At 39.0% G+C, this 26,735-nt stretch overlaps 1 protein-coding gene across 6 annotated transcripts in view; it reads right to left on the bottom strand.

The window, feature by feature from the left end:
- Positions 1 to 26,735, bottom strand: part of PUM1 (pumilio RNA binding family member 1) — a 129,811-nt gene that overhangs the window by 48,933 nt on the left and 54,143 nt on the right. For 2 of the 6 annotated variants that reach the window (XM_007448786.1, XM_007448785.1), the window contains exons 4-9: positions 26,030 to 26,138; positions 24,883 to 25,061; positions 15,294 to 15,460; positions 13,025 to 13,295; positions 2,776 to 2,869; positions 1,295 to 1,396 (exon numbers count right to left, since the gene is read on the bottom strand). In XM_007448786.1, coding sequence (XP_007448848.1) covers positions 1,295 to 1,396; positions 2,776 to 2,869; positions 13,025 to 13,295; positions 15,294 to 15,460; positions 24,883 to 25,061; positions 26,030 to 26,138 — 922 coding nt within the window. Of the gene's footprint in view, positions 1 to 1,294; positions 1,400 to 2,775; positions 2,870 to 13,024; positions 13,296 to 15,293; positions 15,461 to 24,882; positions 25,062 to 26,029; positions 26,139 to 26,735 lie in introns of all 6 variants that reach the window. The other 4 variants (XM_007448787.1, XM_007448784.1, XM_007448789.1 and 1 more) reach the window with 2 other exon arrangements.

A 26,735-nucleotide genomic window follows, 5' to 3' on the forward strand; every position in this document is an offset into this window, starting at 1 on the left:
TGAGGAAAGAGTTTACTCTAGAGGACTAAGAAGACCATAATGTCCAAAGACGCAGAGGCCTAAACCAGTGTGGTATGTGTAGCAAACTAAAATCAATTTAGTGTGGCTAGAATGTACGGTATGAGCCAGTGGGATCCAATTTGAAGGGGGAGAAAGTGGTGCACATGTAGAGACATCCATATAGTCGTGGAGAGATCCCTATACATAGTGGGTCCAAATCCTCACTAATCCTCATAACGTCATGGCAGTTCCTTAGAAACACTGATTCCAAGGAACAACCCACCACCCACCATCACCACCACCACCCAAGTAGTTTGGAATGACCAGCCATACTGACATTGACTGCAGTATGCTATATTAGAGTGGGTAAGACAGAAATCAATGAAGGTTTTAAGTAGAAGGATAAAAGGGTAAGATGTGTGGTTGAGACAGTTTTCTTGAACAATCTAGGTGGATGAAGAAGGGGAAGGAAGGAAGAAAATTGAAAATATGTAAGAGAGGGGCTTCCCTGGTGGCGCAGTGGTTAAGAATCCACCTGCCAATGCAGGGGACACGGGTTTGAGCCCTGTTCCGGGAAGATGCCACATGCCACGGAGCAACTAAGCCCCTGCACCACAACTACTGAGCGTGGGCTCTAGAGCCCGTGCTCCGCAACAAGAGAAGCCACCTCAATGAGAAGCCAGTGCACCACGACAAAGAGTAGCCTCTGCTCGCCACAACTAGAGAAAGCCCATGCACAGCAACAAAGACCCAATGCAGGCAAAAATTAATTAATTAATTAATTAATTAATTAAAAAGAAAGCACGTAAGAGAGAACAGCTGTAAAAGTCTACGTAAAGATTAAACAGACCTGGACTAGGGTAGACTAGAGGTAGTAGGAAGACCTGAGCAAGAGGAGAAATTCCCGAAATATATATGAGCAACTGGTGCCTTAGTGGATCAAAAATATCTATACAGTAACACAACATTGTAAATGAACTATATGTCAAATAAAAATTAATTAATTAATTTACAAAGGAAGTGGCCTAAAGGCATTTGCACCACGTTAAAAAAAAAAAAAAAAAACGAAAAATAAAAACTATACAGGAGGTAGCTGATTAACCTGCCTTTAAATGTGTTCACGTCTGAGGTTACAGCTAAGCAGAGATGTCTAACTGGCCGACAGATGCTCCTGGAAATCAGGAGAGAAATCTCCACTGGAGACGTGGATTTGTGAAAGAGTATAAAGAATGCGTGCCCATCAAAATGACTTTTTAGCAGGTGAGAAAATCCCTCGTGTGACAGAATGTCTCACCTAGTGTCGCTGCTGCAGCCAATCCAGCTGTGTAGGGGTCCGTCCCTGGGGGCGCAGCACTGATGATGTATGGGTTGGGAACAAACGCAGCGGGAGCTAAACCTGCTGAAAACATACCTGTCAGTAAAAACAAACGACTAAAACTGCAGCCCTACCAAACACCTACACAGTTTGGCTAATCATTCCAGGCTGTAGGTGAGGAAAAAAAGAAAAAAGAGAAGATAGGATAGGTTGAGACTAAAAAGGATTTTAAGAAGATAAAATAATCCCTGTACTAAAGATTATGGTGACATCTATCGTCTATTTTTTTTAGCCTTTGCTAAAGACGTACAATTAAAACCGCTATGCAGTTTTTAATTCAGCACAATTTCTAAAGGACTATCAAAATTACATTACAACAGGCTAAAATAAAGCAATTTAAAAGACTTTGTAATGGGATAGAAGGATTTATTTCCATTTAAACAATTTTCCAGTTTTCCTCAAAGAAGATGCATGCATATTTATAAAGACTACTACCTACAAGTATAAATTAAGTAAGATCCAAGCAAAGGCCTTTATGCCTAGACTTAATACTGTTGACCCTTTGACAAAGCAGGGGTTAGGGGGTGCCGACCCCTACGCAGCCAAAAATTCATGTATAACTTTAAAGTCAGCCCTCCATAGCCACATTTCTGCATCAACGATTCAACCAACCGAGGATCAAGTAGTACTGTAGAACATTTACTGAAAAAAAATCTGAATACAAGTGGACCTGTGCAGTCCAAACCCATGTTGTTCAAGGGTCACCTGTATATCTAGGTTGGAAGCAAGTCTTTTCTTCCACAGCATTCCACAATCCATGATTGGTGATCTTCTATCTATTCAATCGTGTCATTTTAACACATTTAAAAAAAAAATTTCTACTTGTATAGCACTTTGTTTCAAAGAGACCTGAAAAAAGTGGGGGAGGGGTGCAGGGAGTCTAGGCAATAAGACAAAAATATGCACATCAAAACATTAATAAGTGCAACAGGAAACGGGCAAAGCTACTGTACTTTAAAAACCAGTAATTATATGATAATACTTTTTAAAATTTTCAATACATGCTACTTGGAAAATAGGCTTATAGGTACTACTTGCTACTTAATAAGATGTGACATTCATATATCCATAGTCTACACAAGCCCAACAAGCACAAAATTACTGTTATTTGAGTTCATCCAAACCTACCAAGAGAGTTGATGCTAGTCACTACTACAGTAAATACTTTAAATACTGAAACAGCTGAGGCAGAGCAATAACTGGATACCAAGAAATCTTATCAGTTGAGGTCTAGAAAAATAAGAACGTTGCTAAAGACAACTGCACAAGAGTAAGAGGCCATTTATTTGTACCTTGAGGGATTTGTCTGGACTTTGACAATCAGTCTGCTAGGTTCCACAGCAGCCGCTATCCTAAAATGGGGCCACCCCTATAAGGGAGCTTTCGGCTCAAGGACTTACCAATGTGGGGTTGATGCGCGGCTGCCAGCGCGTACTGCTGCTGCTGAGCGGCTGTCAACTGTTGGACAGCAAGTGCGTTAGGTCTTTGGAACAGCTGAGGGAAGAAAAGGACATGATGAGGTTAGAGAACCTGTCTTGTGAAATAATTTTAAAACCTCTCTGAATAAAAATTTCCATAAACCCTTGTTTAGACAGGATGCTTTAAACAAAAATGTTCTCATGTTCTACTCCATTCCCTTGGTATCTGTGATGCTTCATAGTTCCTTTTTCCCTCTTGCTTTACCTCAGTTTGGTGTGCCTAGTTCCCATGTGCTAACTACTCACAGGTTATATGTCCCCTGAACCACAAACATACATACAAATGCCCTAAGAACTATTCCAGGTCTGAGGTTGCTGCCTGATCCAGAGCAACTTAAAAACTAAATGAGTATATTACAAATGACTTACCACATTGCACCAAGTGCTGTTACCTCCCTTCAGTTCTTTTACGAACCCCACAAACATTTTGAATTAATTCTCACCTATTCACACTTTGGAGTATTCATTTCATCCTCTGGCTGCCTCTTCTTGGGGAAATAATATTGGATACCTTCCTCAACTAGTGGCTTATCATAATGGGTAAATTGGACAACTGTGCAATTTGGGGGGACTCCCGAGTTTCCTAGAATACCAGTTCTTTTATACATAAGAAAAAAAAAAAAAACAGAAGTATAGCTGCTACTAACGAAACTTGGATTATGAGCTCAGACCTAGCACACTGTTAAGTTCCCAAGGAAAGGAGTTCAAAGGTTTTGACAAGAATATCCCAAGATTCTCTCTTATTACAAAGTCAATCACTCATTCTTTCATTCATTCTACAAATATTTATGAAACAACACCTGCTAGGTACTGTGCAAGGAACTAGGAACACAGCACTGAATAAAATGTTCATACATTTTAATATGAATAGTTTTGGTACAAAGTAGGGGATTCCTGATTTTGGACTGCCCTGACGTGCCTCCTTCCAAGGGGTTATACTAAAGACTTCATTATTTTCTGAAATCAGACTAGGAGAATTTACTGATGGGACCTCCCTACAGAGGACCTTCAACCTACCTGCTCTTTCTACAGGACTTTTCAATAGCTCACGGGCCTAGCCGCTCCGCGGCACGTGGGATCTTCCCGGACGGGTGCACGAACCCGTGTCCCCTGCATCGGCAGGCAGACTCTCAACCACTGCGCCACCAGGGAAGCCCCCAACTGAACTTTTAATGTTATCTTAGGTGGTGGACTTTATTCTATGATCTGGTTACTTCTGTGCCTCAAATATGTGAGTAGACTGATTTAAAAAAATTGTTTTTAAAAGGTGAATATTATGAACATACTGGCCAATTGTACTTGTTACCTCTCTTTCTATATATTTATCTTTCTAAAAACCAGAGTAGGGGCTTCACTGGTGGCGCAGTGGTTGAGAGTCCACCTGCCGATGCAGGGGACGCGGGGTCGTGCCCCGGTCCGGGAAGATCCCACATGCCGCGGAGTGGCTGGACCCGTGAGCCATGGCCGCTGAGCCTGCGCATCCCAGAGCCTGTGCTCCACAACGGGAGAGGCCACAACGTGAGAAGCCCACGTACCGCAAAAAAAAAAAAAAAAAAAAAAAAAAAAGAACATATCAAAACAACTGTTCACTCCAGGAAGGGAGCGGACCAGTACTATTTGGTAACTACACCCTGTGATCATTGCCAGGCTTGTTTCTGTTTCACCTCAAGGACAGTGCCTCTGTAGTGCTCCTACCAACAGCTCCTCCCCCACCCCGCACAAGACAGGCAGCCAGGAGACAGGAAACAAGTAAAATAGTGGAAAGTTGTTTAAAAATTTTTTCCAAGGTTGTGAAAATACGTCACAGTTCCACTAAACATCTACTGTCCCTTCAATGGATCTCTGGAATTTTCCTAGCCTAAAACCTTTTGAACTATTTAACATCTCAGACACCACTCATGCTAGCCTCTTCCCTCTACCCTTCTTGGGCCTGCTGCAAATAAAAAAACTCATTTCATTCAACAAACATTTTTTTGAGCACTTATTAGCCAGGCGCTGCAACATGGAGTTAGGGAAGTAAGGGTACTAGTGTGTTCAGAATATAACTCTTGAGGTTATCTTGATTTATTAACTGAAAACAGTACTCCAATACCATTCCATTATGACTTATCCTCACTTCACATGCTTTTAACATTTCATGTAACACTACACGTATGCACTGTATCTGTAAACATACATATAAATACATAGTGTGTGAATAAAATAATCATTCCGCATTACATCAGTCTGTGGTCCTCACTACCATGTTACCACCGAGAGTAGGGACTATTACTTTTTGTTGTTGTTGTTGTTGTTTTTGTTTTTGTAGTACGCGGGCCTCTCACTGTTGTGGCCTCTCCCGTTGCGGAGCACAGGCTCCGGACGCGCACGCTCAGCGGCCATGGCCCGCGGGCCCAGCCGCTTCGCGGCATGTGGGATCCTCCCGGACCAGGGCATGAACCCGTGTGCCCTGCATCAGCAGGCGGACTCTCAACCACTGCGCCACCAGGGAAGCCCGGGACTATTACTTTTAACTAAAAACATATAGGCCCTTTTATAAAAGCACCCATATATCCTGCGCTTGAGAGCTGGTTAATATCTCAGTGATTATGGCAAAAAAAGAAGGAATTATTTTGAGTGCATTTTGCAATAAACAATTAACATAAGTAAATTATGCATTGACAACAGGCAGATTTGATTATAGTATAGATTACAGCAATTCTAGCACATTTTCTTTATGTAAATGGTCCAATATTAACTGGAAATACAGGTTATTCAAAACAAAACTGGGTAACTGGCAAGTGATGGATTCTAAAGGATCCTGAAAAACTCATACAAATGCCATCTGCTGGGCAAAGTGCTGAACTCTGTCAACATTTTCATGATTTTCTCAGAGTAAGCCAATAATAACTGAGAAACACAATACTGTGAAACTTGGGGAAAATGCTTACTTTAAGGTCAGTATAATGATAAATGTGCCACAATTTATTGCCATTTACTTAGGGAGATTTCATAAGCTATTCAAGAAACTGAATGCAGGGGAAAATATGTCAACTATTTCAAGCTTATCAAGGTTCCTAATAAGAAATCCCGAAGGCATAATTTGGAACCACACAAGCAAGCTTGTTTAACTCCCTTCTCTGACACTATATGAACTAACAAAAGATACCCTGCATGGTTTATATTCCAGAAGTGATTCCAGGCAGTCAAAAACACCCAACATAGTGACTGGCATACCGCTGGCACCTGATAAGAGACAGCTGTTACTACTATTGTTATCAATAACAATTGCTGGCATAAAAACATTGTTGTTGAGTTTTCAGAATCTGGAAGAGTAATGTCTAAATATGGAGTTAGCCAATGTCAAAGACTATCCTTTCTCCCCCCAAAATAATATGTACTGCCAGGCCTGGCTTCTTCCCAGTTTAAGGCAATATACATAGTCGAGAGAGGACAACAGCAGAGAGTCTGGGGCCAGAAAGCCTGCATTCATGTCTCAGCTCTACCACTGACTGTGTGTGTGAGACACTGGGCAGGAAAACCTCTGTGCTTTACTCTCCTCCTCTAACAGGGACGATAAAGATTTGTCTAACTCATAAGGTTGTTCTAAGTATTAAAATCAATACACATAAAGCACCTGAAAGTCCTTTATATGTGGTATTCTTTCTGATGAATGAGGAGAGCACCCACACACACGGACAAAGCCCTTCTGTGGGCCACCTCTTAAGCTCATCACCCAGTACAGCAGCCCAGGATGGGGACAAGGAAAGCAGAAAGCAAGATTCTTCTGAGTCAGTGTTAAAGTCAAAACCCCACTGAGTTCATGAGCACCAGCTGCCGTCAGGTCACAAAAAGGGAAGAAAGAAAAACCTTTTTAGTTTTTGTTGTCGATGAGTATTTTTTAAAACATACTCCTTGCAGAAAAAACTAAGAATGCAGTTGAATACTCCATGCATCAAAAGGCTTTACGTTTCTAGTACTAGGTCCAAAGCAAACAGCTAGGAGCTAGAAACCAAAACAAAGATGTTTGCATAGCTGGTAGTATATGATCTTCAGTTAAGTCTGTTAAGCGTCATGATGTCTTAATTTTCTTATCTATAAAAATAAATAAATAAATTCTGCCCAAGTAAATTGTAAAAAAAATAAAATAAATCTATAAAAATATAATAGCTGCCCTACCTCATGGGGCTATTGTCAGAATTCACAGAGAAAAGCCTTTCAAACACTACGAGTATTACATCAATAGTGGGGCTATAAATTTTTAAGAAAAAATTATATCCTGGAGCTAGTCCTCAGTTTATGAAATTTGTGAAAGTTTGCTACTGTCTGAAGCTTCTAGATCAAAGTTCATTTTTGACCAGGTTATTTGAACAGCTGCAATAATCAACTAATAATTATAATAACAGGTACATACAAACTATGCCGCCAATTTTTTAAAAAACAAAAAATTCATATTTCTTTAGCAGAATAAGAATTGGATTCCAAAATAATGATTTATAGATAAGGTGAGGAAAAATATATCCTTCCATCAAATAAGTTAATCTTTTGAGAAAAATCATATTCTAAAATTTCAGCAAAGTCAGCAAACAAGCAAACAAGTCAAGTAACAATAAAGGTAAGTTTCAACTGACCTAACTGCTAGCTAAAGTCAGCATTTTAACAGTGACTGTATGCATGACACTGACAGAATAATCTTCCTCTTATTTATAAAGTGAAAAGAAAGCCAAGAATTTTAAACACCTATATTAAAACTATGCACACACTTGGTCTCATAAGAATGACATTTAAATCACTACCACACTTTAAAAAGCAATGCATGCCAATTTCCTCTGCCATCTGACTAGGGCTTTCAGAGTACTGTCTCTTTGTTTAAAATTCATGCTTAACAGGTTAGAGTATACAATTTTGTACAACATGCCACATCACTGGGTTATTTTTATATTAACTGAACCCTAAATAAAGAATATCAACAATTAACCAGATTAATCCACCTGATTACCAATCTTGGCTTTGGTTTCTGTTACATATGACTGTAATATAATGAAACCTAGTAATATTTTTCTAAAGTATACTTAGGTAAATATAGATAATTGCATAGCTATTTATTAAAATAAAGAATATTGCTCAAGCATCAAAACACAAAATGGTATGAACACAGTATATGTGAGCTGTTCACTTTGTTTTCCAGGATTAAAGAGAAGACAATGAGGGGAAAATGAGGAAAGAGATATCAATGAGCATTTCAAACTACCCAAAATTAGGGGTTCCTAACCCCAGATCTTTGTACCTGGGGCAGATAAAGTTATCTTTATTGTCATGAAATTTAGCATGTCCTTCAATTATTATTGTAGGCAACAAACCACATTAAATTTAGCCACAAATCTGTGATTTAATCACCAACAGAAATCATATATACTTTCATGTTACTTTATGATTGTTAGACATCTCAAAATCTTGCTTATGCTCATTATGATGGCTAGTACAACTACCTCTATCTCATGCATCATATGATAAAGAAGCAAATCTGTTCAATTTGTTGTCAAATTTGCTGTCAAACAAATTTGTTGTCAAATATTGTTATAGCTATTTTTATATAATTGGCTTTCTCTGTAATCCCACTTACACTGTACATTTTAAAACAGTATTCTGAGAATTCAGTCTGAGATCTTACCTAACTGCTAAGGGGTTCATGGCACCAAAAAAGGAATCCCTGCTCTAAATACATCTCAGGTTAAGTTTATGGTTAACAGTGGCTAGACAAGTAATTTAACTATCCAAAACCAAAATATCCCTAAGTACAGTTAGATTGTAATAAATTAAATGAGAATTACCTTTTCTGTATTTTCAGGCTGCTTTATATTATGTGTCTAAACATAAGCTAATATTAAGTTTTATGAAACCAACTTATTACACCAAATGAAATAAAATGAAATGAAACAGGACACAAGAAGGAATTATTTATTTTGTCAATTTTCAAACATAAAAGCACAAAGCTACCCTACCAATTATAGCAAATAACTCAGAACTTAAAAAAAAAAAAAAATCCTCTGATGCCCGTTTAAGAAAGCCATGATAAAAATGTACAGAAAAATATGTGCCACATTAGATCTTTGGTTCAATCCTCACAATCATTAATATTGTCTGTACTCAGTTGTGGCTCTCAAGGCCTCTGTGACCTGGACTCAATAACCAAATGCATCTATCTCCTTTTTACCTTCTACCTGTATCTTCTACTCTTGTCAACCAATGACCACACCACTGTCATTTCCATCTCCATACCTCTGTTCTCTTAACTGCAGCAATATACATACATTCCACGTGTCATTCAAGTTAGGCCTATGCAAACTTGGTCCTCATTGAGCCCTCCCCTGGTCTGACAGGATCCTCGACCAAGCAATTTAGCACTTAGTTCCTCAACCACTCCATAATTGTTTCATGTATGATAGTCACTCTATGAACACTAGCTCTGCTCTCTATGGACAAAACCTAAAGTTCCTGGAAGGACACAACAGTCAACAGTTAACTGACTAATATGGGCAAAAGAATGCTACTAAGCTAACACTCAGCACAGAAAAACTAAAACATGATAATTAAGTCATTACTTCTTAAAAATGTCTTGTTAATGATCATAAGGCAGCACAGCTAAGTCGGTAAGACTCACAACACTGTCTATGCAACCCCACAAGTCACTTTTCTTCAACCTCAACTACCAGCTAGGGTGACTGTTTGTTTCTACATTATCTATTGAACACATATATGTTCATTTCTAATTTTAAGCCTTTAGTTTACTATTTCCTCCACTGGAATTTTCATTCTTCTCCTGGTATAAACAAGTCTTGCAAGGCACAGCTCAAGATCCACCTCTTCCATAAGTCCTTCCTTCCCCAGGTTAAGAGTGTGCTCTCCCTAGGACACGGGCATACATGGTCTCATCACTTGCCATGCAGTATTTCCTTGTACTATTTAAATGACCAAATGAGCCATAATAACTAAACTGAGAGCCATGGGGTTGGGGGAGCCCGTTCCATTCATGAAAGATATGCTTGGCTACAGGTGACAACAAAAAATGCGAACAGAAGGTTATAACCTGCAGTCCACAGATCTGTGATCTCCCTGAAGTTATCCACAAAATAGAGTGTCAAAAGAATTATGTTTTTGTGATGAGAGGACTATGGCTTTTGATCAGATGGCAAGAGGGCTCTGACAGTAAAAAGGTTAAATACTGATTCAGGAGGTAAATTTACTGGATATGATACAGGTCCAGTTATTTGTCTATGAGGTACATCTACTGGGCTAGACCTAAATGACTCACATATTAGAATAGATGCAAGGCCTCAAAGAGTGGCCTCCAGACCTCTTAGAAGGCTAGTTTCCAATTTTAGTTTGGGGAAGTATATTAAATATGGGGGATGTTCTGAGATAATATAATAAGGGTATGGAAAAGGTTCCCTGGAAATTTGGTCCACTAAAGCAAAGCAGAGGACACAGAGGAATCAAGACCCCACCTTACCCTCTAAGGAGATTACAATCTAGCAGAGGACATGTAATCATAACACAAAGCAGAACACGATGACTCCTTTTCTTAAGGGAAGCACAAAGCACTACAGGGTTCAAAGGAGACAGACATGACAACTTTTTGATTTGGAAATCAAGAAAGGTAACAGCACTGGACCTTGAAGAATGAGAACCATTTTAATTAGTAGAAAAGGGAATAAAACGTTAACGAAAACCAAAAGGGTAAAAAAGATTAGAAGGATAAAGTGTAGGAACAAACACCGATTCACAGTAGAGCAAGGATCCTTCCTTCTTAATTACTACTGGCTTTTATGCTGGAGCCTTTGGGAAGTTAAGGGTCTTGAAGAGTCTTGGGCCAATGGTTCCCAGGCATGCTATTAGGCTGCCAAGTACAAGAATGTGTACAGCCATCTACTCAGAATAGCAAGAATTATGAGCCCATGGGACAAAGTAACAATGATCACATCCTATGATGATGGTGTACCTGTGTAACAATGTCCCTATACTGCAGCAACCAAGACATGCATGGGAAGTCAGAACCCAACAATAGTTTAACCTGCAAAATAATGACGTTAACATCCAAAAACTGCTGAAATGGGATACGTGGTAAAGGCACCCAAGGTTTTATAAATCTGAGTGGGTGCTGTCTTTGATTTAATTGTGTTAACTATTTGTGGGTATGCAAAAGTACATTTCTGTTCAAGTTCTAATAATTATCCAGGCTCCTCAAAAACTGATAGAATTATTTTGAAACCCAAGATCAATAAATCAAGAGAATCCCAGCTCTGATTATGAGGTAAAGAACAGTTATATGAAAGAGAATCAGATTTTCATTCATAAGAGGTTGGAGACACACACTTTTTTTTTTTGCGGTACGCGGGCCTCTCACTGCTGTGGCCTCTCCCGTTGCAGAGCACAGGCTCCGGATGTGCAGGCTCAGCGGCCATGGCTCACGGGCCCAGCCACTCCGCGGAACGTGGGATCTTCCCGGACCGGGGCACGAACCTGTGACCCCTGCATCGGCAGGCGGACTCTCAACCACTGCGCCACCAGGGAAGCCCAAACACTTCTTAAATAAACACTTCTTCAGTAACAAGCAAAGAGTTAGATTGGGTTAGATTGGGAATGGAAGCTAAGAACCAAAGCCGACTAGAGTTCTAAGGGTTGCTAGGGGAAGTTCAGACCAATGAGACAGAGTAAAAGAAAGAATTCAGATAAAACTTCTTGAGATAACTAGGTTAGAAGAAACTGATTAGAATCAGCCTGCACTTAACATACCTCAATTTAGATAGAGAAATTACCACATTAATGTTCTAAGCTGAACAAGTTGAAGTCTACACAGTAACAGTGTGTCCCTATGTTTGCTGATGTGACACAAAGTATCTTGAAGTCTATTATCTCCTCAGCATCTGAAGTAATTTCTGGCTTCACTCAAAAGTGCTGTTTTGAGGATTCATTGTGAGAAAACATAAAGAAGAAGACAAAAAGCACAGGAAGTCAAATTCCTATGGAAAGGCGAGCATAACTACTGGGAACTACAGGGAGAGTAGTGTACACTTTTAGTTCACTTTCTCTCTGGAAAGAGTTGGTTAATTAAACCTAATACATCCATCTGATATGAGCACAGAGTATGCACATCACATCATCCCTTAAAGGGGTTTGTTTTTGTAAACTTCACATGGTTAACTTTATTATCCAATCATCTATCAATCAAAATTCATTTAAAATCAGGCATTTATGACAACTAAAGGGACAGTATGGTACAACTGATCTACAAAGACCATAAGCCAATTTTCCCCATAGAAAAAAATTACAGATATGTAATTTCTAAACTTCAAAATGATATTTTAACCTTTCAAACCTAGAAGTTTATATTTATATTCCAAAATTAAGGAGTATCAGAAAGTCATGGCCCATCAAACTGCTTGTAGCCACAAAGGAGAACCTGTGGTACTTAACATGATCAGGAGGCTACCTACCCCCATTTTATAATTCAGACAGCTAATTTTCCTTTAAAAAAAATTAAACAGAAGAATCAGTAAACCCTAGAGTTAGTCATACCATGCCTTCAAAACCAGAAGGCACACATACAATATATTCCAAAGACTTATGAATAATAAAAGAAAAGCCAGGTCATTTCACTGCCGATTTTATGTCGCATGATTTGTGTTTTTCCCCTAATTACATTCTAACTCTTTTGAAAGGTACCACGTATGTCTGTTACCTGCAGTAACTCACTTAATTAAAAGACAGGACTAATAAGACATCTGGCACTGGACTCCTGACAGTGGCAGACAACAGAGTTTACTATTTTAAAAACAAAACCCAACAGCAGTACAATCACATTAATCTTCAGTGAATTAATTTAACATTCAAGAGGATTGTGTTACAAGAGGTAACACCACCACATCCCCTCCCCAGGCCCTGAAGAAAGAGAGGAGCCAAAGGAAGTACACAGAGCAGGGTGGTCTCTTGCCAATAAACCTCAACATGGGAATAAGTTTCTGGAGGGGAAGGTGCAGAGGCTTTGTAATCCACATCACTGTTGGGTTAATAAGGACTGGCTATCGAAGGCCTAAAATAATGCCACCCTCCTCCCATTACCCCATTCTCAGTTACTTGAATAATGTGCTGGCTGCAGGGAGAGCAGAGAGAGTGACAGAGACACACACAGTACCTGTTGTTGAGAATTGTAGTCAAAAAGTCCCACAGTTGCTGCTGCTGAGTCCACAGGTACCTGCGTGCCTGAATAATCAAACTGAAGAGGCTCCATGCCCACATGTTCCATGGGGTCCAAGGGGACACTCTGGGACTCCATGTTGGAGAAATCCTCCACAGGCTTGGCACCATTGGTGCTGGTCAGCTGGGCTAAACCCTCAGAACCATTCTGGTTTGGACCCAGAAGATCCACTTCATTAGCAGAGTTCTGGCAATTACCAGGGGTACGGCTAAACAGAGAAAGTAAAGGGCATTAAACCTTATTTTGAGTGGGGAGGGACACTACAGTAACCTAAGTGTAAGGACAACGTGCTTGACACAGCTCATTACCAATAGTATTTAAAACTATTTCTACAAAATGACTGGAGACCCTTCTGGTGCTTACATGTTCTATCCTATAAAATGACTCTTCTATTGCCTGCCTCTCCACCACAACCCACCCCTTAAATTTACATCAACTGCTATTAATTTACAATCCCTTTAACCAAGGGGCCCAGATTTGAGGAACACTGGATGACCTGGGGAAAAAAATCACTGCCTGTGGCATCCATGAAAACAGAGATCCCAAAATACAGGTAGTAAAATATGCCCCCCAAAAGCAACATCTACTCTTTAAACAGAGTCAATGGACAAAGTAGTTTCTAAGGGGAAATTCCACATCTGAGAATAATTCTATTTCAAAAAAATATTTTTTTAATAGGTGAAAATTCTGTGTGTGTGCATTTCCTGGGTACCACTGGCCACTGATAAAACTGTCTCCCCTTTTCCCCTTCTAAGAAACCAGAAGCAGACCATTACAAAATAGTACAAAATAAATTCATATCTAGGATAAGCCCCTGCTAAGGAGACAACTCTAAGAATTAAAAGTAATATGAGGATGTAATTTATCATCCAAACCAGGACACTCCTAAGAGCAAAAAAAAGGGCAGTGTTAAGAAATACCCTGGAACACAGGTATAAACAAATACTGTCCTGGGTAATTCAGGACACATGATCACCCTATGTAAAAAGATTACAGGACTATATTATTCCAATTCAGACTAATATAGAATAATATTACATTCTAGTCAGGAAGTGTAGTCTGTGACTACATTCTAAGCCTAAAGGAAATCTTATCGCTGGTACAAATGAAAGCTCTTGTCATGTTCCTTGACAGACACACAAACCCTACCGCTACCACCTGTCCCGGAGTCAAATACCACAAAACAATGCCACAGGCTGCTTGAGATTCAGGACGGAGAGGCTACCCAAACTCATCTGAAAGACCTTAGATAAATGTTTATTTCTCTGTGTCTCAAATTTCTTCCAAAGACTGTAATTCTTTACACTCACAAGATACAAAAGTTAGGTTAGGAAGACTAAACAATTGAACGCTGTTCTACAATGACCCGAAATATATTTTAATTTGACTCTGTAGATTATTAGGATAAGGGGTGGGTGGGTGGGTGGGTGTGGGTGTAGGTACACACACATTAGTTTTAGACTACAATTACATTACTAAAAATTAAATTCTCTTAACTATACATGAGTGACTAAGGATTTTTAAATTTTAAAAAATCATATACCATCACTAAAGGTTAGCTACATAAATGAAGAATAAACACAGTATCATTTTATTACTGTGCATATTAAAATTATAAGGGTAAAACCTGCAAATCAATTACGACCAGAGATGGAATGAGAGGCTCCATGGAAGGGATATGATTAAGAACAAGCCACTTGAGCTGCATCTCTGGTTCTTCAAAATGAAGAAAATGGTACCTAACCTGCCTACCTCAAAGGGAGCTTATGAGTCTCAAGTAAAAGAATGCTTAAGTTCTCAACTGTTTTTCCTTCCACTCTAACATACCAGAGCCATATGACACACTTCCATTAGTAACCAAGATTTCTCCCAGATAGTGATTTGGGAGAAATCCCAAGGCACCCAACCCAGATGATTTTGATATTTGAGAATCATTGAAATGATCTTTATGAAATCATCCTGCAAATTACAGAGCTCTATACAAATGGGAAGTCTATTGTTTTGGCAAAACATCAGGCATGGACAAATTTTAGAAAGTTCCACCTTACCAGTTAATTTACAATCTTTGTGGTATGGCCTACACTAGACCCAATAATAAAAAAGGACACATAGGGAGGGAAAAAGAAAACTAAAATCAAAATAAAATTGAATGAAAACAAAAACCCATAACCCCCATTCAAAAATCAGAAGTGTAAAACATACAAACCTAAAATCTTTGACGTCTGCGTCAATCCCATTCTGCACTGGTAAACCATTGGTCTTGTCCATCACATCACCCTCCTCCTTCAAATCTCCTAGCTTATCTCCATCAAACGTACCCTTGTTCTTCTTTTCACCTTTGTCGTTTTCATCACTGTCTGCATCCCTTGGGCCCTGTTTAAAAAATAGCTTCAGCTTCACTAATCATCATCAACTAACAATAGTGAGCTACCACTGTGGACACCAGACTACACTAGATGCTAATTACAACAGGAGAGTGTCCATGACCTTTCAAGACATTACAATCTAATTAACAGACAACACAGAGGCAGGAACACTGCAAAAAGTCTTGCCAAATGGGGGAGACAGACATACATTTATGTTACAGAGATTAGGACAGTCTTATCATGCCCAGTGTCCCACCACCCCATTTTTTTCCTTTCTACCCAAAGCCCAACCACAACTTTATATCTCTTGGTTCTACTTCTCTGCTCTCAAATCTAACTCTATAGAGTAGCTCAACTCCTAATAAGCCCCAGGAATGGCAGCTAATAGTATAGTTGGAATGTACTAAGCCTACAAAATGAATTTCCTACTTCCACTGCCGATGTAAACTCCTCCCTTACTTCTGAATATTGAGCTAAGTGTGGTCTAACATCATTCCAATTCGATTACTCTATATACACTTCATCTTGGGATATATGCCCTGCTAATTTGCACCACCACCACCCCAGTTCCACCCAATATCTCATGGTTTACTGAAACTATAATTCACCAAACATCCTATACTTGATTTTTTTTTAATCCTTCAAAACATGTTAAATCTAACTATGAAATTCTTTCACAAAGAGTACTCTAAGAAGTGCTTACCAGTTACCTTCCACTGCCTGTCCCATACCAGGGACTACATGAGAGCGTGTTAAGCTGAATCATTAATGCAACAGAATTTATCTCTGAAGTGCTTCAAACTACAAAGATTAAAAGACTGGACCTAAAAGAACTGATGTGGTGCCAAGCACACTGATGTCCTGTTTTTTAAGGAAATTAAGTCTGTCTCCTCTTACCAACATTCTAAGTTAAGACATGGACATTTAAAGCAAATATGTCTTGATTTCCAGAAGGAAAAGAAGGTTTGGTATAGTGACTTGACATGGTACAGAAAGCTTTGCAAAACCTTACCCAAGGGTTAAGTAATTTTGCTTTTGTAAAACTAGAGAGAGGTAATCTTGCTTGTCCCCATCACTGACTTCTGGTTTAAGGAAGAAACAAATAGACCTGGACCAAAAGAAAGCTCCTGGTAAAAGGGAAGATCCAGTCAGAAGATGATGAGAACTACTGCACAGCATTTCCAGTCACCACAACCAAATTTCATTGGGGGGCGGGGGGGGTGGGGAATCACAAATGGAAGCTAAAGCAGCAGACACTCAGTTATGAATGGGTAGGTAGGCCTACAAATGCAAAATAAAAAGATGCTCTCAAAGTAGTTCTTAGCCATCTCTGGCCCAGAAAGACCAGACTCAGGGACCTTGACGATCTTAGACCTTTCCACTACCAGTTCAAAGCCCATTTTGCTTTCAAAATCATTCTCTGTTCATATGAGACACAGAAAAAGAAAGATTTCATGGCTAGTATGAATAAAGGAACATATACCAGAAGGGATTTAGAAAGGATATAGTTTTATAAAACTTAGTCTTATGTAGCAGCAAGATGGTAAACTATAGTTTTGGCAGCAAATGAGATATAACTTCTACATCTTCAAAGTATTACACTGTTATTGGTTCAAAAGGAGTAAATGACAGCCAATTAAGCATGGCATTGAGATCCCAAACCAGATATGGGAATATGACAGGATTCTAAAGAAAGAAAGAGCTTTCAAAATGTCCAGAGAAAAAAGCTCCCTCCTCCTACAAAGGTAAAACTGACAGAAGCTATGTATTCATTTTTATATCCCCAGTACTGAATACTGTGCTGGGCAGAAGTTCAAAAAATATGACAAAGAAAACTGAAATGACAAAAAAAATCCTGCAAAACTGAACTGATAAAATAAGAAGGATCCTCCCATTATCTTTATCATCGGGTAAGAGTCCAGGAGGTGGTGATACACAACTGTACCTGAATTAGACACCACTAATGTCAATAATAAAAAAAAGTATTAGAAGGATCATCCCATCCTACCAACACATTTAAGTAATCTCCCACAAATCTACAAATCAAGTCACTGGCTCAGGAGGAGCAGTTCAGCTCCAATTTCTCATAAGGAGTTCAAAAGGTCTACAGGCAGGGCTTCCCTGGTGGCGCAGTGGTTGAGAGTCCACCTGCCGATGCAGGGGACACGGGTTTGTGCCCCGGTCTGGGAGGATCCCACATGCCGCGGAGCGGCGGGGCCCGTGAGCCATGGCTGTTGAGCCTGCGTGTCCGGAGCCTGTGCTCCGCAACGCGAGAGGCCACAACAGTGAGAGGCCCACGTACCGCAAAAAAAAAAAAAAAAAAAAAAAAAAGGTCTACAGGCAAAAATGTGAAGGAAATTTGATAAAGCAGCAATAGGAAGTTTCACCAACGAGCAAGAAATCTGGGTCCAGAAGAGACTCACTCACCAATTCAATGTTCTTCATGATCTTTCCCCAGTGACCCTTCACAAGGGCTTGCTGAGAAGCTGCTTCCCTTCTGTAACAGCCAACGGCTCTGGTCTGAACACTCAGTCACTGGTACTTACATTCTCAATTTTACTACCAAGGGCAGATTTTCAAAGATATCCCTGGGATGGGCTGGTTTTTGCCAATGTTATACAGTCCACTTATATAAAATATAGCTACCTGGTTTTCTACTCTGACTAGGCTAGTAATGCCTCAGCAGAACAGTAGGTTCCTCCTATTTGACAGTGAGGGACCCAAGAAAGGCTTCCATACTTGATCTGGATGGGTTACAGTGGGTGTTTCCATTTGATAGAAATTCATGAAGATAAACGTTTATGACTTGTACACGTTTCTGTACATGGTTTTAACAAGTTCAGTAAATCAACAAAAGCCCTAAATTAAAATAGTTGACATGAAGTCTGATTTCTGAATGACACCAAGAACACAAGTAGGAAGCTATTCTGTCAAAAGTCTGTTATTAAAAGAGAATACAGAATACAGGGTTCAGGATCATAAAAATGGTCTCTTAGAAATCTGGGGACCCTAGAGAGAGAAGAAGGGTATAAATGGGCTGGTATGTTTTATGAGATTTTAAAGTTTTTTTAATGTGTAAGATAAAGTATTCCTTTAGGAAAATACTAACCCAGATTGCATAGAACCTATACTCGATCTCAACTGCTAACACTTATTGGACTTTGGACAGGTCATTAAACCTGAGTCTTAGTTTCCTTTTCTATAAAACAGGGATCATTTTGTTTAAAACAGAGTAGTTGTAAACATCAATGAAATGATGCATATGCAAAAGTTTATTATAAAGTATAAACCATTTTATACAAATATGATACTAGTAAAAACTAGGAACTGGGATAATATTTCTTATATAACATTATATGTGATTTTAAGATTAAAAATCTTGAATGCTCCCAACTAAGTGGTTTAACTCAAAGAAAAGGGTATAGCCAATCTGGCCCTCCCAGAGACACTGTCATTTTCACAATGCAGAGTGGCTCTATTGTTGGTGTTGAACATCACAATCTTTTTGAAACTTTGCAAGTGGGCTTTCTCCCAGAGATTCTGATTTAACTGGTCTGTAGAAGCTCCCACAAATGTTTTTAAAAGTTTCTCTTCCAATAAGCACTCACAATTGAGAACCACTACAATCAAGTCCAAATAAGTACCCTAAAGGCAAGGGGTATGTTTTGCTCTTTTGTCACATATTACCTAGCACATATTAATATTTAAAAAGTCTATTGAATAAATGAAATAAAAAACAAAGAAGGATTAATAGCATCCTTTTGTTGTAGGCTCCCTTTAGATAAATTACAATCCAAAACTGTAACCCAAATTCAGGCCTCAGAGAGTGCTCAAAATGCAAAGAGGCCAAGCCCAATCAAAATCTCTAGAGTAGGGCCAAGGAGGGTTCTTGAGAGATCAGATCCCAGATCCACACAAAGATGGAACAATATGTTCTGTTGCTAGATATCAAAGAACCGAGAGAAGAGCAGACAGAAAGAAGAACCAGGTACAGCGCGGATCACAGTCCATCCAGCCATGGCTCAGCTTCCTCAAAAGCCTCACATAACAGGGGGAATATTTCAGGGAATACCTATTAATTCTGAATGAAGTCAGAGAAATGAGAACTTAATTTTTCCTGCTATTGCAGAGATCCCACCACAAAGCTCCATATGGCAGAAGTCACATTCAATGAGATTAGTAATTTTCTTCCCTTTTTTTCTAAAACAATATTTTTGTGTATTTGCTTGACAGTCAAGTCCTAAAGCCATAACATTAACTAAAATATTGGTTTCTCCTGTGTACACTTCTCAGTTTTTCACAAAATGCCCCCAAAACACCAAAATGTCAATTTTCTTTGAAGTTCAGCAGCTCAGTAGCTCCACTAGTAATAAAAATTTTCAAATATTAAAAAAAATGAGTAAAAGTTTGAAATTACTAGTCATGTGAATTACTTTTAAATTAACATATTAAATATAATCGTATTGTGAGAAACGAATAAACAAACCAGAGTAGCATATACCTTAGTAAAAAGCAATATAGCTAAGAACTGAAATTAGAACAAAGTTTGAATTCAGGTCCCACCACTTCCCTTCTAACCCTCATTTTCCTCATCTATAAATTCATAGGGACAACATCAACCTCAAAGGGTTGTTGTTTCAGATATTAAATAAGGCAATTCATGAATGTGCAATTCCCTTTAAAAGATTACTTTAAATATTTTGTCTAATTTTCACATTTTTCCCACTGCCTTTCTCAGACACACGCACCTTCACCTTCACTCCCCCTAGAGCTTCAAATTTGCTGGATAGCTTATGTTTTCCCCCCTGGAAAGACTATGGCTTTAATTATTAAACCCTCTGTCCCATTGACTTTTCTGAAATATCTGTACAGAATCAAGCCACCACCAATTATTACATTTCATCAAATCTGAGACACCATCAATTTATAAGACATACCATCATTTTATGTGTTGCTAAAAAGGAAACACTGGCAATTAAACTATATCGTTTAACGCATCCCAATTTCAAAATGAACAAAAGTGGGGAGGTGTGCGCTTTAGAAACAGTGGAACGTGGAATATACCAGGCGCTGTGTATATGATCACCCAATTCCTGGTATGCAAAAAGGTAAGAAGAGTGTTCCCCTCTGCTGTGGTACCACCATATCCAGGAGGAAAAAGAGACGAAAACCAAAAAAGGTTTTCTGAAAGTTGTGCTTTTTTTAACTTTTTATTTAGTCAGTGTCTAAAAGCTTGACATCGCAAAGCAGAGCACACAGATTTCTTGTTCAAAGGAAGCTCAAATCTGAAGGGGCTCCAACCTGAGATAAAAGTTTCTGAATTTGATCTGTAATCTTCCAAGAAAATTATAGAGCAGTATTTATCTAACTTTAATTTTATACAAATCACCTGTGGGTCTTGTCAAAATGCAGACTTTGATTCAATAAAGTCTAGAGTAGAATCTGAGAGTCTGCATTTCTAATAAGCTCCCCGGTGCTGATAATTTTACTGGCCCAAGGACTTTGTGGAGCAAGATTTTATAAGGCTTACAAAGCATTTTCATATATATTACATAGCCATATGAATTAGACTTTGTGCAAATGAGGAAATTAAGGTCCAGTTGAGACTCAAACCTCTGCATTACACTCCACAAAGTTTTTAAACAAAAATCAATTAAAGTGGCACTGGCTGCCTGAAACAAATGCAGTGGATGCTAGAAAAGCAAGTCATCAATTTTGTGACCTAAGGGAATTGCCATGAGTGTGCAAGCATCCTCCAGGTCAGAAAGCAGCCAGTCTCTACAAGTAAGCAGAAAGGTCTTCCCAAGATATTTTTTCTAAAAGTCTTTCTTCTGTAAATTTAGGGTGGCCTTGACCCTAACTGAAGTTTACAATGGTCTTCTCATTTACCTAGGAACCATAAACTAGAAAGGTAGAAATGACGATCCACTTTTCTGACTGGCTAGGCTTCAATCTATGTGATGATCAGCTGGTATTTCAAAAGACCAATAGCAGGGTCCTTGGATGGGTAATTTCACCCAGTGGCCTCAAAACATAGTAGTTACATATGATTGTGTAACCACCCAGAACCATGCTTTGTTTTGTATTGGGGTGTTTGGGGGGATGGGTAAGGGGACCTGTCTTTTTCCACGAATCAATAATATAAAGGATATAAAAAGGAAATAAATTAAAAGACTTTACTGTGACTTAACTGGTATTCTGAGTTTTCCCATTATTCTGAAAACTGCTACCCTGAAGTTTCTGATTCATACTCAGAATACTATCAAAAATTTACAGTGGGTGCTGAGAACAAAACATTGCTGTCAGATTCTTTTCAACAGCTTGCAAGTACTCTTATCTCAGAAGCCAAAACAACTAAACTGAGTCCATTTGTACACTCAAAATGAACTTAAGGCAGGCTCAGGAAAGCTAGACAAAGAGTTAAATACCTTCATTCAAGCTTTAACCATAAAACAACCTTATTGAAAATGGAAAACCACTGCAAATGAGTAATTACTTTAGTTCTAAACCCCTTTAACTGAAAAGTTAATCAGAGTCTGGCTTATCTGCTGTCAGTATCTGAGAATAGCCCCTTAGTACTTGATTTGAGGTCTACATTCATTATGCCATCAGCGATGATGTTTTTAGCTCTCAGGGGATTAAAATGCGGCTTCTCCATGGCTAATTGGAGGTAATGTTGCTACAGCCACCCCAAAAAGAAAAACATCTGAGTGCTCTGATCCATAAACCATCAATTACTACTCTTTAGAACAATTATCTACAAGAAGCAGATATTCTGTCTTCCTTGGCCTCTGAACTCAGCACTCTGAATGACAAACTAGATTTATTAAAAAAAATAAAATAAAAAAAAGGCCCACCTCTTCCCATAAGATCAGTAGGATACAACTAAAAAGCTCATAAAGCAGTTCATTGATCCTCAGTTCTCCATCCACCAAAAGATTAGACGTGCCAATATGATGGACTGACGTCACTAATCAGTCTTCCTGTATCACCATTTAGGTGCAACTCAAGTCAAAATACGGGATAATAGGATAATATTTCATTACCCACAACCTTCCTTCTGAAAAGTTGGAACACAGATTTGGAGAATTTTCATTTATCGTTATGCAAACCTCAGCAGCTCAGTAACGTAGATGCTTTTTAGAGAGTTCAATTTTCTGACCTCTATCCTGAGTTCCTCTATCCCGAGTTCTTCCAACTTCCTCTGGTGACAATACTAAAAATCACCAATCTCTTGAGACAATTAAGGATAGAAGCCACCTTTACAAAATCAAATAAGATACTGAATACAAAAGATAAAGCCTCGTTACAGATTAATGAAATAATTGTTTAAAAAGACAGAAACAGGAAAAAAAATAGTAAGTCAGCCCCAGTGTTTTACCTTTCTCCTAATTCTAATTATTTTTCTTCTTCCTACAAACTTCACAGTAACCCAGGCACATGCCTGGTGGCTAATGCCCAAGACTTAGAAGCTGGTCACACATTATAGAGAATTCATGGCAAGAGTCATACAGGTTCCAGTTCACCACAGTAATGACTTACCTATGCATGACACTAACTTTTCTCCTACAGTAAATAACTAAAAGTTATAGGCAGAAGTTGGAAGGCAGCACTTCCTCTGAGGAATCTGCACTCTTGAGATGAGGGAAGTGTGAGGTACGAAAAAGAGGTGAGCTGGGGATAAGCTGAAAGAAGAGAAGAAGTAACACCATCCTTCCCATGAGACAACAGGCAAATGATCATTCTGCCTGATCCCATTCCTCACATCCAAAGGGTAGATCTTGTTCTTCCCAAGTAGCCTCCTGGGAAGGTTCAAATACAAGAAGTCTTTTCCAATCTGATCTACAAGCCACTAAACCTGACCTATGCCGCTGCAGGGTCAAAAGACCCAGAAGTAATCAGGTCAGCTTTGGAACAGCTACCATGCAAGACTCAGACAAAAGCCCCAGTTTAGTCCCTTGATCTTCCTGAAGGTAATTATACAAATGAACGATCCTGTTCTGGCTAAATTCCTCAAACCAAATTTCTAGATGTGGAGCTGGGAGAAATCCAAACCAGCCTCTTAAATAAGTTCATTTCACACTCCCACCCCCCATTTTTTTGGTGGAATCCAAAGCTCCGGCCACGTGTCAAATGTCAACGTCAGCTGAAGCATCCATCATCTTTGACGTGCCTAGAATAAAGCTAACTCCATGGGAATTCTGGTTACCTTGGATGCCACCTGTTATCTTCCCGCCAAGCAAGTCAACAATCGTTCATTTCATGTCCACTAACGTATTAAAGAATTGAACTTGACACTTGAGAAAGCTGCACCAAAAATGTACTACTGTGACTCTAGAGAAGTTTCAAGTGGAACTTGGAAAATAGGACCAAGCCTCTGATACCTAGCAACAGATTTCTAACAATAAAAACACTGACAACAAATGCTATCAAGATAAAAGAATGTAAGATAGTTGTGAAGGCAAAGTTATTATTATGATTTGGGGGAAAGAAGGTCTCTTAAAATGATTGCCAACCAGTAGTATTAGCCCAGAAAGACTTCAGGGAGAAAGTGCTTTGAAAAGGTACAAAACAAGTTGAGTCGGGAGAAAAGGAAGGAAGATAGATTCAGGGTGCCTTTCATGGCCTTCCTAGCTGTGACTTGGAATATAAAACCAGTCACAGAAAACAAAATGAGGAAGACTCAAACAGGAATACATCTTAAGACTTCTAGATCTAGAAAGTCAATGGTAAAAGAAAGAACAAGTTTTGAGAAAGGCTATCAAAGATGCTTGACGAAGACTGCTTTAAGACTTCAAAAGGGAAGAGGCTGTAGACAGAGAAGCTGCTCTAGCTACAATTTAGCATCAGAGAGGTCAATGGCGATGAATCTGAAAAAAACTGAAATACAGAATTAACAGAACTTCTAATTTCCTGACAGCCTAGGTATGAGAAGCAAAGCTATTCAAAGAGGGCCAAAGATCATTCCATAGTTAAAGCCTAGCTAGCAAAAACAAGAATGACCCAACATATCTGATCCATTTTAAGGATCCTAGGGTATTGGCAAATCACTCTCTCAGATCTATTCCCTACTGACACCTGCCTTCAGCTTTGTGTTAATTCCTTCTCTTTTTATTTTTGTTTGTTTGTTTTAAACTAAAAATGGTGTTTTCTGGTAGGCCAATGAACTGTGATCTAGATTTAAGTCCTTACCTCACATTACTATCAATGAGTCCCAAAAAAACATCATTTCTCTATTTTTAAAAAGTTTAGTTTACATCTCCTGCTGTGTTTGCTGAAATCTAACTGCAATAAAAGCGTTTTTTAAAACCCTGCACTTAGTGCTGTGAGTATCTAAGGAAACTAAACAGGCATGTTTTGCTTTAGGGGAAAGGGGAAAGAGAGAGAGAGAGAGAGAGAGATAGGAACAAGTTCCTCAAGCCAACTTACAAATCCTCCTTTTCTTAGACAGGAATCGCCCGGGGATGAGCTCAACACATACTCCACCATGCTAACGCCTAGTCCCCCACTCTCCGACCGTGGGGACAGTACAGAATTGACCTCACTGTTCACATGGAAACTCTGACCAGGTCTTCTCTGCACCATGATTGGCTGGGAAACTGAATGATCTACAAAAAAGATACACAAGCATGATACAGTGCAGCCAGAGGCTCAAACAAATTAATGAGTGATGTCTCATGGATAAACCAATGACTGGGAATCAGGAAACCTGCCATGGTCAGTTGAGCCAAAACCTCCTATTGTGTTTTCCCTAAGTATAATATTCTACATAAGCTAAGGAAACGGAACACACCCCTCATATATCCAGGATAGCAGAGCAATACAGCAGTTCACATAACTGGTTTATCTAGCTAAGTGGATAAATTAATGTTTACCCCTTTCAAGTAGCAGAATTTCTTTTTAATATATTTTATTGGTAATGTTACTGAAACAAAATGTGATCTTACTGCCCTTTTTAAACACAACATAATTTGATCTTTTCTGATGACCACTGTCATCTGAGGTTCCATTCTTATATTGCTATAACACAGCACATCAGCTTTTGAATTCTCTGTCTCCTTCCTCCCTATCAACTGTCATTTCTTTCTGCTGTCGGTATGTCTGCCTCTACAAGTTCTCCCCATCCCTTTCTTCAGGGGTAGTCAGTCAGAAGAGCATCCATACCCAGTGACTTATTTGGCCCAAACCACATTTATAGATAGATCACCCCATACACAGTACACAGGGGCAAAGGGAGGAGAAAGAAACATGAACTTCAAATGGCAGGCATGGATTTTCTAATTCCAAGTATGCTGACAGCAGTACAGAACAAGAAGTTGTAGCTGAAATTACGGTCATTTCAAATAAGACCATTCCCCTGTGGCTAGCACTTCAGTAAAATATTGAAGACCTGATTTTGTGTTAATTATGTTTTAATAAATTACATCATATAAGCTCCTTCATGGCAATTATACCACAGGACAGGACATTGCTTGACATGCTTGTCACTGATGTAAAATTCACAACTTGCCAATTGCTGAGGAAAGGAGCTCTAAGACAGGCATAAATCACAGTACAGATGCTAGATCTAGATTACCTGATGTTCCCCAGGCACTGTCTCGCCATTGATCACCCAGGAATATTCCTTTTGGTCCATCTTTGCTGGATTCATCTGTTTCCCAAAACTTTTTACCTGGCAAGAGCTGCTGCAAATTAAAAATAATAGATGCTTTTAAAGAATTCATAAAGGATGAAAGTACAGCAGTCAACACTTTCTTTTAGACAAGGGTACTGAAGATGCTCACGTGCCCTGAAGGTCTTTAATCACAGTGTTCTGACTCCGCAGATTGTGGTCAGAGCACTACTATATGTTTGGTAAAAGTCACAAAGAGGCCTAATGCAAGGGGGGCTACAGATCAACCCATCACAATAGAGGCTCAGCTTAAATATCTAGAATTATTCACTTAATCTATGCCAAGATTTTTAAAGGTGGGGGGAGAATTCATACTAGACCTATCAGCTAACTGCTAAGAAGATTCTTACTGAAAAAGAAAGTACCTACAACTACTAAAAGGCTACTTCTGCCTACATGTATACTAAGGGGCCCTACAAAGTTACTCAAGCTGTGGCATGAACTCAGACCCCAGCTATGGAACACTAGAGGCAAAATTCACCTCCTTCATACAGAGATTCTGTTTAACTAAAATACTTTCAACACCACAAAGAAAAAACTAAAACAAACCAAAAACAAAAACACTTCCCAACCACAACATTAACCTGTTCCAAGATTTTGGAAAGACAGA

This window comes from Lipotes vexillifer, unplaced genomic scaffold, assembly GCF_000442215.2.
Source record: "Lipotes vexillifer unplaced genomic scaffold, Lipotes_vexillifer_v1.1 scaffold969, whole genome shotgun sequence".
Classification (NCBI taxonomy): Eukaryota; Metazoa; Chordata; class Mammalia; order Artiodactyla; family Lipotidae; genus Lipotes; species Lipotes vexillifer.